The 13,213-nt window shown below is 40.9% G+C and overlaps 1 protein-coding gene across 1 annotated transcript; it reads left to right on the forward strand.

The window, feature by feature from the left end:
• The first annotated feature begins 1,202 nt into the window (after positions 1 to 1,202).
• On the forward strand, positions 1,203 to 6,361 carry LOC138605167 (oocyte zinc finger protein XlCOF6-like). Its single transcript, XM_069677282.1, has 5 exons — positions 1,203 to 1,475; positions 2,081 to 2,267; positions 2,370 to 2,450; positions 2,630 to 2,674; positions 4,031 to 6,361. Exons 1-5 carry the CDS (start codon positions 1,245 to 1,247, stop codon positions 5,332 to 5,334), a joined length of 1,848 nt encoding a protein of 615 aa, XP_069533383.1. The 5' UTR covers positions 1,203 to 1,244; the 3' UTR covers positions 5,335 to 6,361.
• Positions 6,362 to 13,213: the final 6,852 nt, after the last annotated feature.

Genomic DNA, 13,213 nt, shown 5'->3' on the forward strand with positions numbered 1-13,213 from the left:
CATTGTGTCATGAATACCAACAACAGGAAGAAAAGTGTGTTTGTGTGGATAATGGCTGGCTGGTCATTGAGTCTGATGCTGCCTTTGTATCAGTAACATTTTCAGATAAGCTAACAGAGGAGTTTTTCCCACAAGTTGTAAAAGCTTTATATGTTTGGTATTACTGAATTAAAATATATGTACAAGGACTGTAATGTAAGATGTTGTCCATACAAGAGCATTTTCATTTCTGTATTATAAGTTACAATGTGTCTGCTTTAAACATGGTGCAGTGGGTGTATTCAGAATAATAGGTTTTCACTGCCCTCTAGTGGTTGCAGTGAGGAACTACAACAGCACATTAATATGACAGCAACAACTGTACGGATAAGAGCTCTGCTGGTTATTTTATCTACATTATTGGGGAATAATCATATTATTTAGGGAGTAAAAGTCAAAAATCTAAATGTTAGAATGTGATTTGATTATTATGATATATTATAACTGTTTTTATGTTCAAAATCCTCCTAAAATGCAACTTCCTCCTGTAAGTCACATGAAGTATAATGACACTAAGTTTAGTGATGATTACAAAATAAAAAGAATATGTTAAAGCTGGGCCAAAACCATGCATTCTTTTTCTTGATAATAAATATTAATTTATATATTTTTTTATTTGTCAAGAAAAACACAAGTGAGTAGCCCATAAAACTAGACCCTAAATGTGCAAATGTTCATATCCAACCATCTTAAACGTTTGGCTCTTATTTGGAATCACCTAAGTCCCCTGTGTTAGAGTGTTGTTACTTTACACAACATTAAAAAGACAGTGTCAGATAGATATGTTGTGACTGTGAGGTATCTGTTGGAAATATTTGGCAATAAGTTGTAGAAAGAGACAGTTTATAGGACAAGGTGGTGAAGCACTAAATGTCTGTTAGAGACAAAACAAATATAGGTTCTTTGACGATTCATATTGAGGATATAACTTCTTGATCTGTCCTTTCTGTGAATGTAAACTGAGAGCTAATTAAAGCTTATAAAGCGATTCTGAATCGGACTGTAAAGTCAGGGTGTCATACACTCCGATACGCTAGGTGGAGCTAGGCACTTTTATCATTGGTTACTAGCCCGCCAATAAAACCAAAGAAGAAGAGAAAAAAAGCCACGAAGAAGAAGCTAGAAAAACAACAACACGATAGTTTTACAACGTGCATGGTGCAGAAAGAAAGATTTACATTTAGGAGGTCAAGATACTCACTAACATGTCGCGGCTGGAGACATTAGAGATTCAGATATCCGCTGTCATGGACTCTGTGGTGGAAGCGGCCGTGACAGAGCTCCGCAAACTTCTGGACCAGAGCTCGGCTAACGTTAACGCCGCCCAGCAGCGCTCTGCTCCGGCTCCAGGAACGCTAACGTTTACGAGCGTGAAGAACGAAGAGGACGAGAACGACGCGAGTCCTCTGGAGGACCAACAGCAGTTTCACAAAGCGGTAACACACATACTAGTCCAACGTAAGAATGGACAGATAGCTAGTTAGATTCGGGTTGTTCTTTGATTGTGCATTTAACAGGAACTGGGGTGCATTATTTTGAAAGATCTTCTAACATCCTGCCACCGTTATATATAAATGATGATGATAGTAATAATAATAACAACAATAACAATAATGAAATCTGTAATGTTTTTGGTGTTGCTGACAGAAACTACGGGCTCACAACATAATCATTACCAATAAAAAAAAAAAGGGAAAGTTGATACGGTGCAACAACCCTTCATTCAAGCTCACTCCATGGTACTAAGTTTTTTATTGTAGTAAAGGGTCTAAGTAGGACTGCAAAATCAGGATTATTGTGTCGATTAGCCTGTCGATAAAACCAACAGATAATTAAGATTGTGTTGTATAATATTTGTACACACTTTAAGATGTCTTGAAACTTGACAAATTTCTCTAACAATCAGTCCAAACCCCAAAGAAAACAGAGAAGAAGCATAACATCACATTTTAGAACCGGAAACCCTAAACCCAAACATATGACATTCTTCCCTAATAAATTCCCCTTTTCTCTCTATTATTTCTTACCCTCGACTTTACAGAACCAGTTTGCGTCCCTCATGGCATCATGGACCAAAGGTGCAGTAGAAAAAATCATGATGATGCTGAAAGTGTTTGTGTGTGAGGCTGAGTTTGGTGCGCCTTCACAGCAGAGGGCTGCACCCAATGTCGAGAAGAAACAGAGGAGAATGAAGCCGAAAGCAGGGCGAGGGGCCGGGCCCAAAAAGCGTAAGTCAGCTTGAGTGACTGTAGTTAGGCTTTCTATATTCACACAGTGGCATTTGTTTGTGTGATAACCAATGTTTTTATATTCCTGTTGTTAAATTACAGGATATGGAGACTCTAATCAGAAGAGAAAGGGAGGACTCAACCCTGCATTAATACAAGAGAATGACCATGTATATCACAATGGTATCTCGCCAGCTGCTATGTGATCCATAACGAATACTTAGATCAGCTTCAGCTTTAGTCACACTGTTGTATGAAATTATTTCAAGCATATGTTGCTACATGTTCACACTATAGGAACTATAAAATACTGCACCATTTAAAAGTTTTAATATGTTAATTTCCTGTTGTTTTTTTTTCAGTGCGAGCAACTGCTGATGACTCAGATGACTCAGAGATTGAACCTGGTAACTACAGCTTCTTCACACACCAGCAGAATGAATCATTTCAGTGTAATACATTATCTCTTTGCAAGGGACACCTGGATGAATTGTAAGAATATTTTAAACCTTTTCGTTAACGGACTACAGTAAGATAAATATATGTATTTGATAGGACCTGAGAGACATTAAAGAAAGACGTTTAGAAGTTAAAACAATTCTTTACTGAGAATGGCTTACAAAATGAATCTTTAACTGTGGCCTGTCTATTCAAAAATGTCTACAGTGTATGACAGAAATGAATAATGTGCAGTAGGGATGGTATCGTTAAGATTTTAACTGTATTACTACTCTTAGTGATATTGCCTAATAATCCGGTACTTTAACAGTATTCGTACTGGTTCTTTTTGTTATTTTTTAAGAGAAAAACAATTCATGTTGTAATGATGGAAATATAAAACAAATGAAATAAAAATAAAAATTATTTCCTGCTAAAGAAAATACAGTGGTATAGAGCAACACGGGTGGGGCATGCATGTAGGCTGCTAGCATACAAGCAGTGCATTTCTCTTCCTGTATATGATGCACTTAAGACAGATGTTTGGACAGATCGCTTGTGTTTCCGCCCTTACAATCAAAAGTGTTGTTGCACTTGTGGTAACGAGCGTTGTCGGCATCGACTCTGGGTGAAGTGCAACCACACCTTTTTAAACGTTTATTTCTCTCCGCTAACGTCACGAGCAGGATCTCTTGTGTCCCAGTGTGTGTGAGAGAGAGCTGCCCCCGCCCCTCGCACACATGCTCTGCAAGAGAGATCTCTCTTCTGGATTGGGAATATGCATCACAGACAAATGTCTTAATCCTATTGCAAACTAGAAACAGTTGGTGAGATTAAATGTGCAAGATCACGTTTTTGCAGCAATAATACCCAGGACATGTATTTTCTTAATTTCTCCAGTACCAAAAGCAGAACCGATAACGTCAGATTATCAATACTACGGTCTTTCATAATTCAGCCCGGGCCTTTTTAATACCGGGTTCTGTACCCATCCCTAATGTGCAGTATCAAACCTAGACAGCAGTTAGTCTGATGCATGCATACAGAATACTGGGTTTATTTTTGCCATTTGCACTTGTTGCTTTTCTCTTTGAAGTCACGTTATTAAAAAATACTTGTTTACTTTTGCAGTTTGTCAGTTACTGAAAAAATGTGTGACAGTGAAACGTTTTTAATTGGTTGCAAAGATTTCTTGTTTTTTTAAAAGTGGGAAAAAATGTTTCTGTTCCTTTGAAACATTCTTTCTTGTGTGTGTTCGTCTGTGTAAGCTGTGTGCTTCCCACTCTGTGTCAAGTCACCTAATTAACCTTTGTTCTCTGTTTCAGCTGATGCAGCCTCAGAGGAGTGTAACTCTGGGTCCCCTCCTGAACCTGAAGCTCTGCTAACAGATCGCACCTCAGAGCGGGACTCCAATGAAAGAGCAGAAGATGTCGTCCATGATGATACGGAGACTTCAGCTAACACATCCAAGAGTAGAAATAAGACCACAGGACCGTTCAAATGTCCTTCTTGTGACAAATCGTTCACTCTGAAGTGTTTGATGGACAGACACTACCTGACTCACTCTAAACCTCACCTTTGCTCCGAGTGCGGCAAACGTTTCTCTGGACTGCGGGGACTTAACGCACATTCAAGACGTCACACCGGAGAGAAGCTTTACAAATGCTCAGAGTGTGAGACGGAGTTCGCTCACAGGTCCACCTTCGTCAGACACATGCGCCGACACAGTCTGAAGAAACCGGACACCTACGTGTGCACGCTGTGTGAGGGTCAGTTCAACGGCCTGTTGGCTCTTCAACGTCACAGATGTTTGGCCTTAGGAAAGACGTTTGTCTGCTCGCTTTGCCCGGAGACCTTTGAGTGCAGGCAGAGTTTGGCCGATCATGAGAATCTACATTCAGGAGACAGAGATTTTGTCTGTGAAATGTGCAGCGACAGTTTCTTCTCATCCTCGTCCTTGTACACTCACCGCGTGACTCACATGCAAAAGGAAAAATGCTGCGAAGTGCTCGGCCTCGGATGCAGCGATGTGAGCGTCCTCAAAAACCACCTGAGCAAACACACCGGAGAAAAACTCTTCACCTGCGAAGTTTGTGGTAAAGGTTGCAGTCACCAGAGCGCCCTGAAGCACCACATGCTGACCCACACGGGAGAGACGCCGTATGTCTGCGAAACCTGCGGCAAACGCTGCGGCCACGCCAGCGCGCTCCAGAACCACATGCGGGTCCACACCGGGAGGAAACCGGGCCAGCAGCCAGTCTGCGATGTGTGCGGGAAAAAATTCCGCTGCACGGTCAACCTTAAATACCACATGAGCGTCCACACGGGGGAGAAGCCTTACGCCTGCGATCAGTGCGATAAGAAGTTCAGCACCCCCAGCAATCTGAAGTTACACACGGTGATTCACACGGGGGAGAAGATGTACGGCTGCAACGTGTGCGGCAGGAGGTTCACTCAGGCCAGCAGCCTGAAGCAGCACAGATGGATCCACACAGGAGAGAGGCCGTACAGCTGCGAGGTCTGCGGGAAAGGATTCATCAACAGCGGAGACTTCAGGAAGCATCAGAGGGGTCACCTGCCTACGGAGGCAGGAGGGGGACAGTCTGAAAGAACTGCAGGGAAACTCTGAAACGTTTCAATGCTGTATGATCAGAGGTTTTTTTATCCTGCAAATCCCATTGCAGGCTTCATGCAAGTTTAAAAATCACTAGATTGACCAAACACAATCGAACCTTTGCACATCAGGGTTCAGCATTAACACAACTGTGATCTTCATGATAATCTTGTTATTACTCCGTGTCCACCAAATATCACATGTAGGTGGCCCCTTGTGGCCACTGACTTTTATCCGATACTTTGTGCCTTTTCCAGCACAGCCTTACAGATCTCTGTTCCTTGGCACGGGCATGATTATAGGCCGATGCTCAGGCTTTTATACAACTCCAGTGGCAACAGAGCCGAGGTGAAGCAGACACTCATGTACAGCAACTCAACACTGCGTCCTCAAGTTCTGTTGCTACTCTGGTTTGGTTTGGGTGGAACTTTAAACTGTGGAGTAAGAGTCTGTAAGAGAATATCTGTTCCAAAAATGTACTAATAACGTGAGTTAATAATATGAACATTTACTATATTAACATCCATAAAATTGCCATTTCTTCAGTTAAAATTTGAGCCAACAAAAATGTACTTTGGCCACCAAATTATGGCGGTTTATTGGGTTGGTGCTTTTAGATATTAGTGATCCCTTCACATTTATTCACTGTAATTTGGGGCTGCACGGTGGTGCAGTGGTTAGCCTCGTTGCTTCACAGCTACAAGGTTACTAGTCTGAACTCCATGCATGCGTGGGTTCCCTTCAGGTACTCAGGCTTTGTCCCACAGTCCAAAGACATGCTCGTTAGGTTCATTGGTGGCTTTAAATTTGCCAATAGGTGTGGGTGTGAGGGTGAAAGGTCGTCTGTTTCAATGTGTCAGCCCTGTGATTGACCTGTCCAGGGTGCACCCCGCCTCTTGTCCAATGGCAGCTTGGATAGGATCCAGCACCCTTTGTGACCGTGAACAGGATAAGTGTGATATAGACAATGGATGGATGGACTGTAATTAGTCTCTTAAAAGAGTTTCCAGAAAATGTTTTATATCACAAAGTAAAATAACAATAAAATACACTACATGATCAAAATTCTGATTCGCTAATGTCTGATTGTTAACATGATGTTCGAAGTGCCATTAGTGAGGTCTACTCTGGTGTTGGGTGATGAGGCCTGGCTCACAGTCGCTCTTCTAGTTCATCCCAAATGTGTTGAGGTTGATGTTTACAGAGAAAAGTATGATGTCTTCCCCAAAATGTTTCCCCAAAGAAACACCTGTCAAAAATATCATATGAGGTTGCATTAAGTTTTCCCTTGGTTGGAACCAATGGCTGTATATATAGATGGACGACGCGTCTTCCCTCTGATAGGCGCTGCCATCTTGTGATGGTGACGTCATTTGGAGCCAGAGTCTGCGCAGTAGAGATCGGCAGGTGAAGAAGCCGTAGCCCCTTCCGCTTACCCAAACACACACTCAACTTACCGAAAAAACAAGGATCCCGCACGCCGGCGTGTTTAACAGCACAACAGCTTCTTTGATTTGGTCTGAGGTGATTCTTGTTGTTACGTTTCCTCTCGCCGATCGTCCTCCACTCTGCTAACAGATCGGCTGCAGGAGCCGTATTTGTCAACAGAGCTGTCATCATCCTTTTTACAGCATCAAATAACTAATTAAAAATAAACTTGCCAGAGAAATGAACACTTCGACGTAAATCAGCCTGATGAGAGCTACCTCTAATGACAGAATTAATTTTATAGTTTGACTCATGTCCCATCTGTTAACATGGAGGAGGCGGGCTTTATGACCTATACTGCAGCCAGTCAGCAGGGGGCGATAGAGAGGGTTTGGCTTCTCTTTTAGGGAGCTGTCATGTCGTCCATCTTTTTATAGTCTAAGGTTAGAACGAAGGACCCAAAACCATCACACAGCACCAGAGTCCAAACATGTTTGTGGTCTGGAGTGTTCACATACTTTTGGTGATGTAGTGTAAAGCCAGTTCAAGGTTTTATTGATATTTTTATTAGACATGTTTAAATGATTTCCACTGACAAAATTGTCAATATTTCCCCCGCCTCAGAAGTTTGATCTCTCTTCATTGACAGTGTTGATGCGTCCTCTCGTTCTTCGGCAGTTTCTCGCTCAGTTTAATTTTGTTTGTATTTTTCACTTGGTTGCTTTAAGTGGAATCACACAAACAACTTACATGTGGGTCATTTCCTGTGTCATTAAACAAAGGAAGAGGACTGAGGGGGTAAATGAGGTCAATAAAGAAAGCAGATAACCTCGGCTAATTAACACTTCATCGTGTCTGAGACCTTGAATTAAAGTACTAGGCAGACACAGCGGGTCGCCGACAAGTGCAGCTCAGCTTGTCCTAGTTTTAGGAGGAGCAGTTGCTAAATGTGTCATGTTTGTCTTTCCAAAGACTGAAATAATACATTAATGAAGCTAACTGTAAACTTAGACACAAATTTGTTTTCTTTTTCATTAGATAGGACAGCTGAAGGTCTGTCTCTTTGTGTCAGCCCAATGACAGCTGGGATAGGCTCCAGCCCCCACGCAACCCTGAACAGGATAAGCGGTATAGATAATGGATGGGTGGATGGAGGACAGATGAAGAGAGACTGGAAATGTGGGGGGGAGAGAGTGGGCATGACACGCACCAAATGGTCACAGACCGGGAGTCGAACCTGCTCTACCAACTGAGCTAAACTAGCACCCCACGATGCTGGATCTTTGCCGATATCTGATATGCCCATCATTTTTAATTCATATTTTTCAAGTGATTGTAGAAAGCATGAAGTCTCTCCTTTAGTGGAATGAACATATTTCTCTGCCAATTGCTAACTTGATGGTTCATAAGCAGATACAGGCAAAATACAAAACATCACCCGTTAGCTGAGAGGAAATATTTAATGTACTTGGTGGCTTTTGCTGAAAAAATCCCCAAAATTCTCAAATCCTAATCTAAAAGAATAGTTTGACATTTTGTGAAAATGCTTATTGCTCCCCTTGTAGAGAGTTAGATGACAAACATTGATACCGCTTTCTTATCAGTCCAGTCGTTAAATATAAGTTTGGAGTCAGGGAGTGATCACAAGGGAAATCTTAAAGTGATAGTTTGGATTTTTGGACACCAAGTTGTATGAAATAATTGCTAGTAGTGTTGTGGATGCAAAGCTTAGCTCAATCACCGAGTCCTGTGGTCGGAAATCTGGCCGATTCCGAATGTAGAACAAGTAGTTCAAAGATGCCAGGGTCATAAAACCAAAAAGTTGTACCCTACAAAAACAACACGCAGGCGATGGTGATCCATTTTCAACACAAAATCATCGTCCTAGGATTTCATAGACTGCACCTTCTCTCTTGAACAATCGAGTATCACTACGCCTGCTGCAGGCCGGTTTCTCAGGTGACGTGATCCATCAGCTGTTTCTAAGAGAACATGCTGGAATTGATCATTTGAGACGACGTTTGTTGTCACAGAGGAAAATACATGTCGAAATGGTGCCAATTTGTGATTTTCCTGGCTGCAGTAATAAAAAAAATTCCACCACGTGTTTCATTATTTATCTGACACGGATCGTGCCCTTAGCTTTGCATCCACCACACTACTAGCAAGTATTTCATACAACTTATTGTCCAAAGATCCAAACTACCACTTTAAGAGCCAGAGAAATCAAAACGAGGATGAAAACACTGCAGGGAGGCAACTGTTTCCCCTCGATTCTTCATCGAAACACTGAACAATGAACTTTAGACCACCTCATGATCATGGACAACCATCACTTTGATAAGTTACAGGTAAGAAAAATATCAGAAATGGTTAATTCTTTGTAAAACTGATCAGAAGTATAAAGTTCCTGTGTTTTGTTCTGTCTCTCCACTAGATGGTGTTTGAGGATCAAGATTGAGCTCAGCGGCTGTTTGTGCAACAGGATGATGCCTCAGAGAGACACACCATCAACAGGTAAGGACACTGACAGTCATCCTATATATTTATAGTATTTTAACAAAAAGTCCTTTTGAGAAACGTATAAAACAGCCTCCTGCTTTGAGATTCATTTTCAGGATGAGAGTCAACAGAGACTTTATTCCTTGAGGATACAGGAAGATATGAATGTGAGAATTTATAGAAAAGTAACAAGATTCAATCATCCAGTTGTCAATTACAATCTCCATCTTTTCAAGTTGAAAGTAAAGGAAACAAAAAAATATCAAAACAGAAGTGAAATAAGACAAAGATGATGCACCAAAACAGAGACAGCAACAAGCAGTTATCAAAATCAATAAAAAGAAACATTTTCAAACAACCAGATCAATGGTCATTACCCATCTCTTTCTCACAAGCTGCTGCATAAAGAAATGAAACATTTATCCTTACATGAAACCTGCTCCGTGTTACTTGTTGCTGCAGCAGCACAGATTGTTTCCCTTTGCCTCCCTCATTGTAATACCAGTTTATTGCATTCAGTAGAACCTCCAGGCCAGCTGTGCTTAATGCTGCTAAGAATTCAGTGTTTAGACGGAGATTATACTCCTGCTGACAGCGAGGTGAAAATCACTTTACAGGAAGTATTAGTGTAAAATAACCCTGTTACACACACAGACACAGTGCTTCATTCATAATATCAAAACAAGTTAATATAATCATGTAAAGAAAGGAGGGCAAACAAATGTGCAAAAGAAGCTGAGAAAACCCTGGTGTTGGTTTTCCTAATCCGAGCTTGCTGCGTTTTTAATGGAGTTTGCAGTGAGTGGTTCCATAACAGCAACGTACTGTGTATGTGAAGCACATGAAGAACATTGTGAATTGTGCGTGAGAATCACGATGCAACATCTCCTCACCAAATTGTAATTAGCTAGAATTCATCAACTGATGCCAACATTTTGTCTAAAGGTTAGTATCTTTGCTAACGATTTCAGGAAGCTTAAACATTAGAAGAACAACCTCCCGTGTTTTTCACAGGAATAAATTAGTTCCTTTGTGTGCGAGTCAAAAATATCACTCTTGATATAACTGCTTTTTATGAAGAATAAACTATACGTTCACGTTCATTGGAGCTACCACGAGTAAGCGAACAAGTTGCGGTGTACAATAAAACAATAAAATCTCTTTGCTCAATGCTCTACAGAAATCGAATCGAAGTGTTACGTCTCAATGCAGAGAAGGTAATTTATGTTCATGACTGGGGTCAGGTACTGTTCACATTTGAACAAATATTACATTACCTTGAGCTGGAAGTCGGTACTGGTATCCAACGGTACCTTTTTTTTTGGTACTTTACTCTCTTTGCAATAACAAAAATGTACTTTCAATTGTAAAAAATCCATTATTATTACTATTTATTTATGTATTTAATTCATGCATGCACATGTATGTTTTGAGCCGTTTTGAAGGTTATCTGACCACTGTTCCTACAATGGCCAGTTTACATATATTCGTTTTTTGACTAAATATCACGTTGACTCCATAAAAAGTCTCATCACATTGGGAATGTCACACCATTGCGAGCCAAAGTAATTTTTTCAATTAAAGCAGGAAGCTGTACACTACCTGCAGACAAAGTAAGCATCTCGCATATTTTGTATTTTGTAGCTCAAAAAACAGATACCACATGTTCCTCAGAGGTTGGTGGGGACCAAAACAGAGCTAAAAGCAGAATGAATATTGGAATTTGATTTGACAGGTCCTTCAAACCATCACAAATGAGTGACAAAGTTGCTTGAAGTTATAGGGAATTGTTTGCCAACAAGCTTGCGTTAGCTTGGCGATGTTAGTTGAGTCTGCAGCTGTTAATGATTTAGGACTTTGTATCCTAAAGGCTTTGAAAATAGTTTAATGGTCTTTACCATAACCAACATTTCAAATAGCACCCAATCTGTAGCATGGATTTATTGACGTCTTGTTACACATATTAATAATTAATTGGCATGGGAATAATTTCCTGTTGCAGCTCCTCTGGATATTTAAAATTTCATTGGACCTAATGAATGAAATTCTGTTTGTTACGGTTTGTGGCATGCAATCGCGTGTTCATTAGTGTTCCACATTACGAGGTGATCCTGTGGCCTCGATCCCTATAATCGATCATATTGCACCATTGATCTTTTTGCATACAGATGTGTAGAAGTTATTGCCTCAGTTCATTTCAGAAGCTGCAGCCGCATCAATACCTCCAGATGAACCTGCTGCTGCTGCTGCTGCTGGCCGATCGACCTCCAGCTACTTTCATTTCTCGTCCACCGCGGCTCCCTGCGTGTCGTCTAACTGTGATTAATGGAAGACAGTTTCAGGGGTCACTACCCCGACGGTCAGCTGGAGCCGTGTGGTGACAGAGTGTCACTGACTGCAGAGTGATGAACTGTAGGGACAGAGAGCAGGCAATCAGCATGCAGAGACGCTTTCCTCCTGATCGTTTGATCCAAGGTCCAGATAAAGTGACACATGTGATCATACCCTCATTCAAAGAGCGTCTCAAGTCTGAAGAAACCTGAAAAGTGATATACAATCACTTTCAGAAGTAGATCATCTATAATAAGCAAATTAAAAACATCCAGTTCTGGAAATATTTGGATTTATATGACACCACGATGGATTTGATTTTTGCGTCAAATGGAATTGCTATGGGTAAAATGGCATTGGACAAATTAACATAATAATAAATTCGATGTTGTTTTTTAAAGTCAAGAACTCGTGGCGGTCATGGATTACCTGATGTCTGGGACCCATGAACATCACCACATGCTTGGTTTCCTCCTTCAGTTTTGTCTTCAGCAAGTGAAATGCATGCTCACTCGGGTTGAGATCATGTGACTTCTGCAGGATGGGTCATTGTCCATTGGTTCCATGAAGAACCATTCAATCAACTTTGCTGAATTTAGCTCTACAGACACAAACAATACAGATTTCAACCACCTCCTCTGTCTTCTCTCATTTAGTCAATCAACACCAGTGACCCAGTGTCATTCCAAATAATATAAAATACCTGGGGTCCGTTTCACAAAGAAGGTTCAACAAACTCTGAGTCTAACCCTGAACTCTGAGTCGATCTACTCTGAGATAGGAAACTCTGAGTTTTCGGTTCCAGAACAGCTGATCAGAGTTAGTTCAATCAACTCTGAGTAGGTTCAGCCGGAGTTAAGTGCGTGCTCGCTGACTGTAAAAAGTCAGCATTAATGGAGCCCCGACACCACGATTCACCATGGCAACGGTACACAAAAAGAGGTCCTCCTACGTCACACCAGTGGAGCTCGAAATCCTCATGCGGACGTTCAGCGAATACGAGCATGTTTTTAGAAACATAAAGTAACACGGCTGCAGCTGCAAAAGAGAGAGAAGCGGCGTGGGAAGAAACTGCTGCTCGAATTAATGCGCAAGTTTAAACTGCTCTATTTATTTAATACTTGATCACGACTGGAAGCTAAAATGTATATTAATTTAGGAGCAATGCAGTGGGAGAAAAAAACATACATGGAAGCACTTCAATCATATTCTAAATATGAAACTGATGAAATATCATTCGGTGGCTGTTTTAATGTGCATTAGCTTTATCCCTAACATGATGCTGACTTCACATACATTATAATTTTTGTTGATTAAACTGAATGTGTTAGTTTAAAAAAAAGAAATCCAATAATTTAAGGTGTCTTATTTGAGTGCTCTCGGCAGTGGTGGTGGAAAATCTAAAAATGATGACTTTGACACAGAATTGTCTTTTGATTTTTTTATCATAATTATAAAAGACTTTTGCAATGCGGTCAGAGCAGCACAGAGACGCAACGTTTCTTCTTTTAATTCGGTAACCGTTTAAACACACGCGTGAGACGGGCTGAATGAATGAGGAAGTCGAATTGATAGAATATAAGAGAATATAAAACCGAATCGGTTTTATATTCTAGAGGGAGGAGACAGAGCG

This window comes from Semicossyphus pulcher, unplaced genomic scaffold (genome assembly GCF_022749685.1).
Source record: "Semicossyphus pulcher isolate SPU_LCO1_2020_fin unplaced genomic scaffold, fSemPul1.0.p SCAF_28, whole genome shotgun sequence".
Classification (NCBI taxonomy): domain Eukaryota; kingdom Metazoa; phylum Chordata; class Actinopteri; order Labriformes; family Labridae; genus Semicossyphus; species Semicossyphus pulcher.

Bases quoted from the DNA above. Each gene is read 5' to 3' on its own strand.
- LOC138605167 (XM_069677282.1), top strand. From the start codon at position 1,245: ATGTCGCGGCTGGAGACATTAGAGATTCAGATATCCGCTGTCATGGAC. The intron at 1,476-2,080 runs GTAACACACATA...TCGACTTTACAG, and splicing joins AACAGCAGTTTCACAAAGCG to AACCAGTTTGCGTCCCTCAT. The intron at 2,268-2,369 runs GTAAGTCAGCTT...GTTAAATTACAG, and splicing joins AGGGGCCGGGCCCAAAAAGC to GATATGGAGACTCTAATCAG.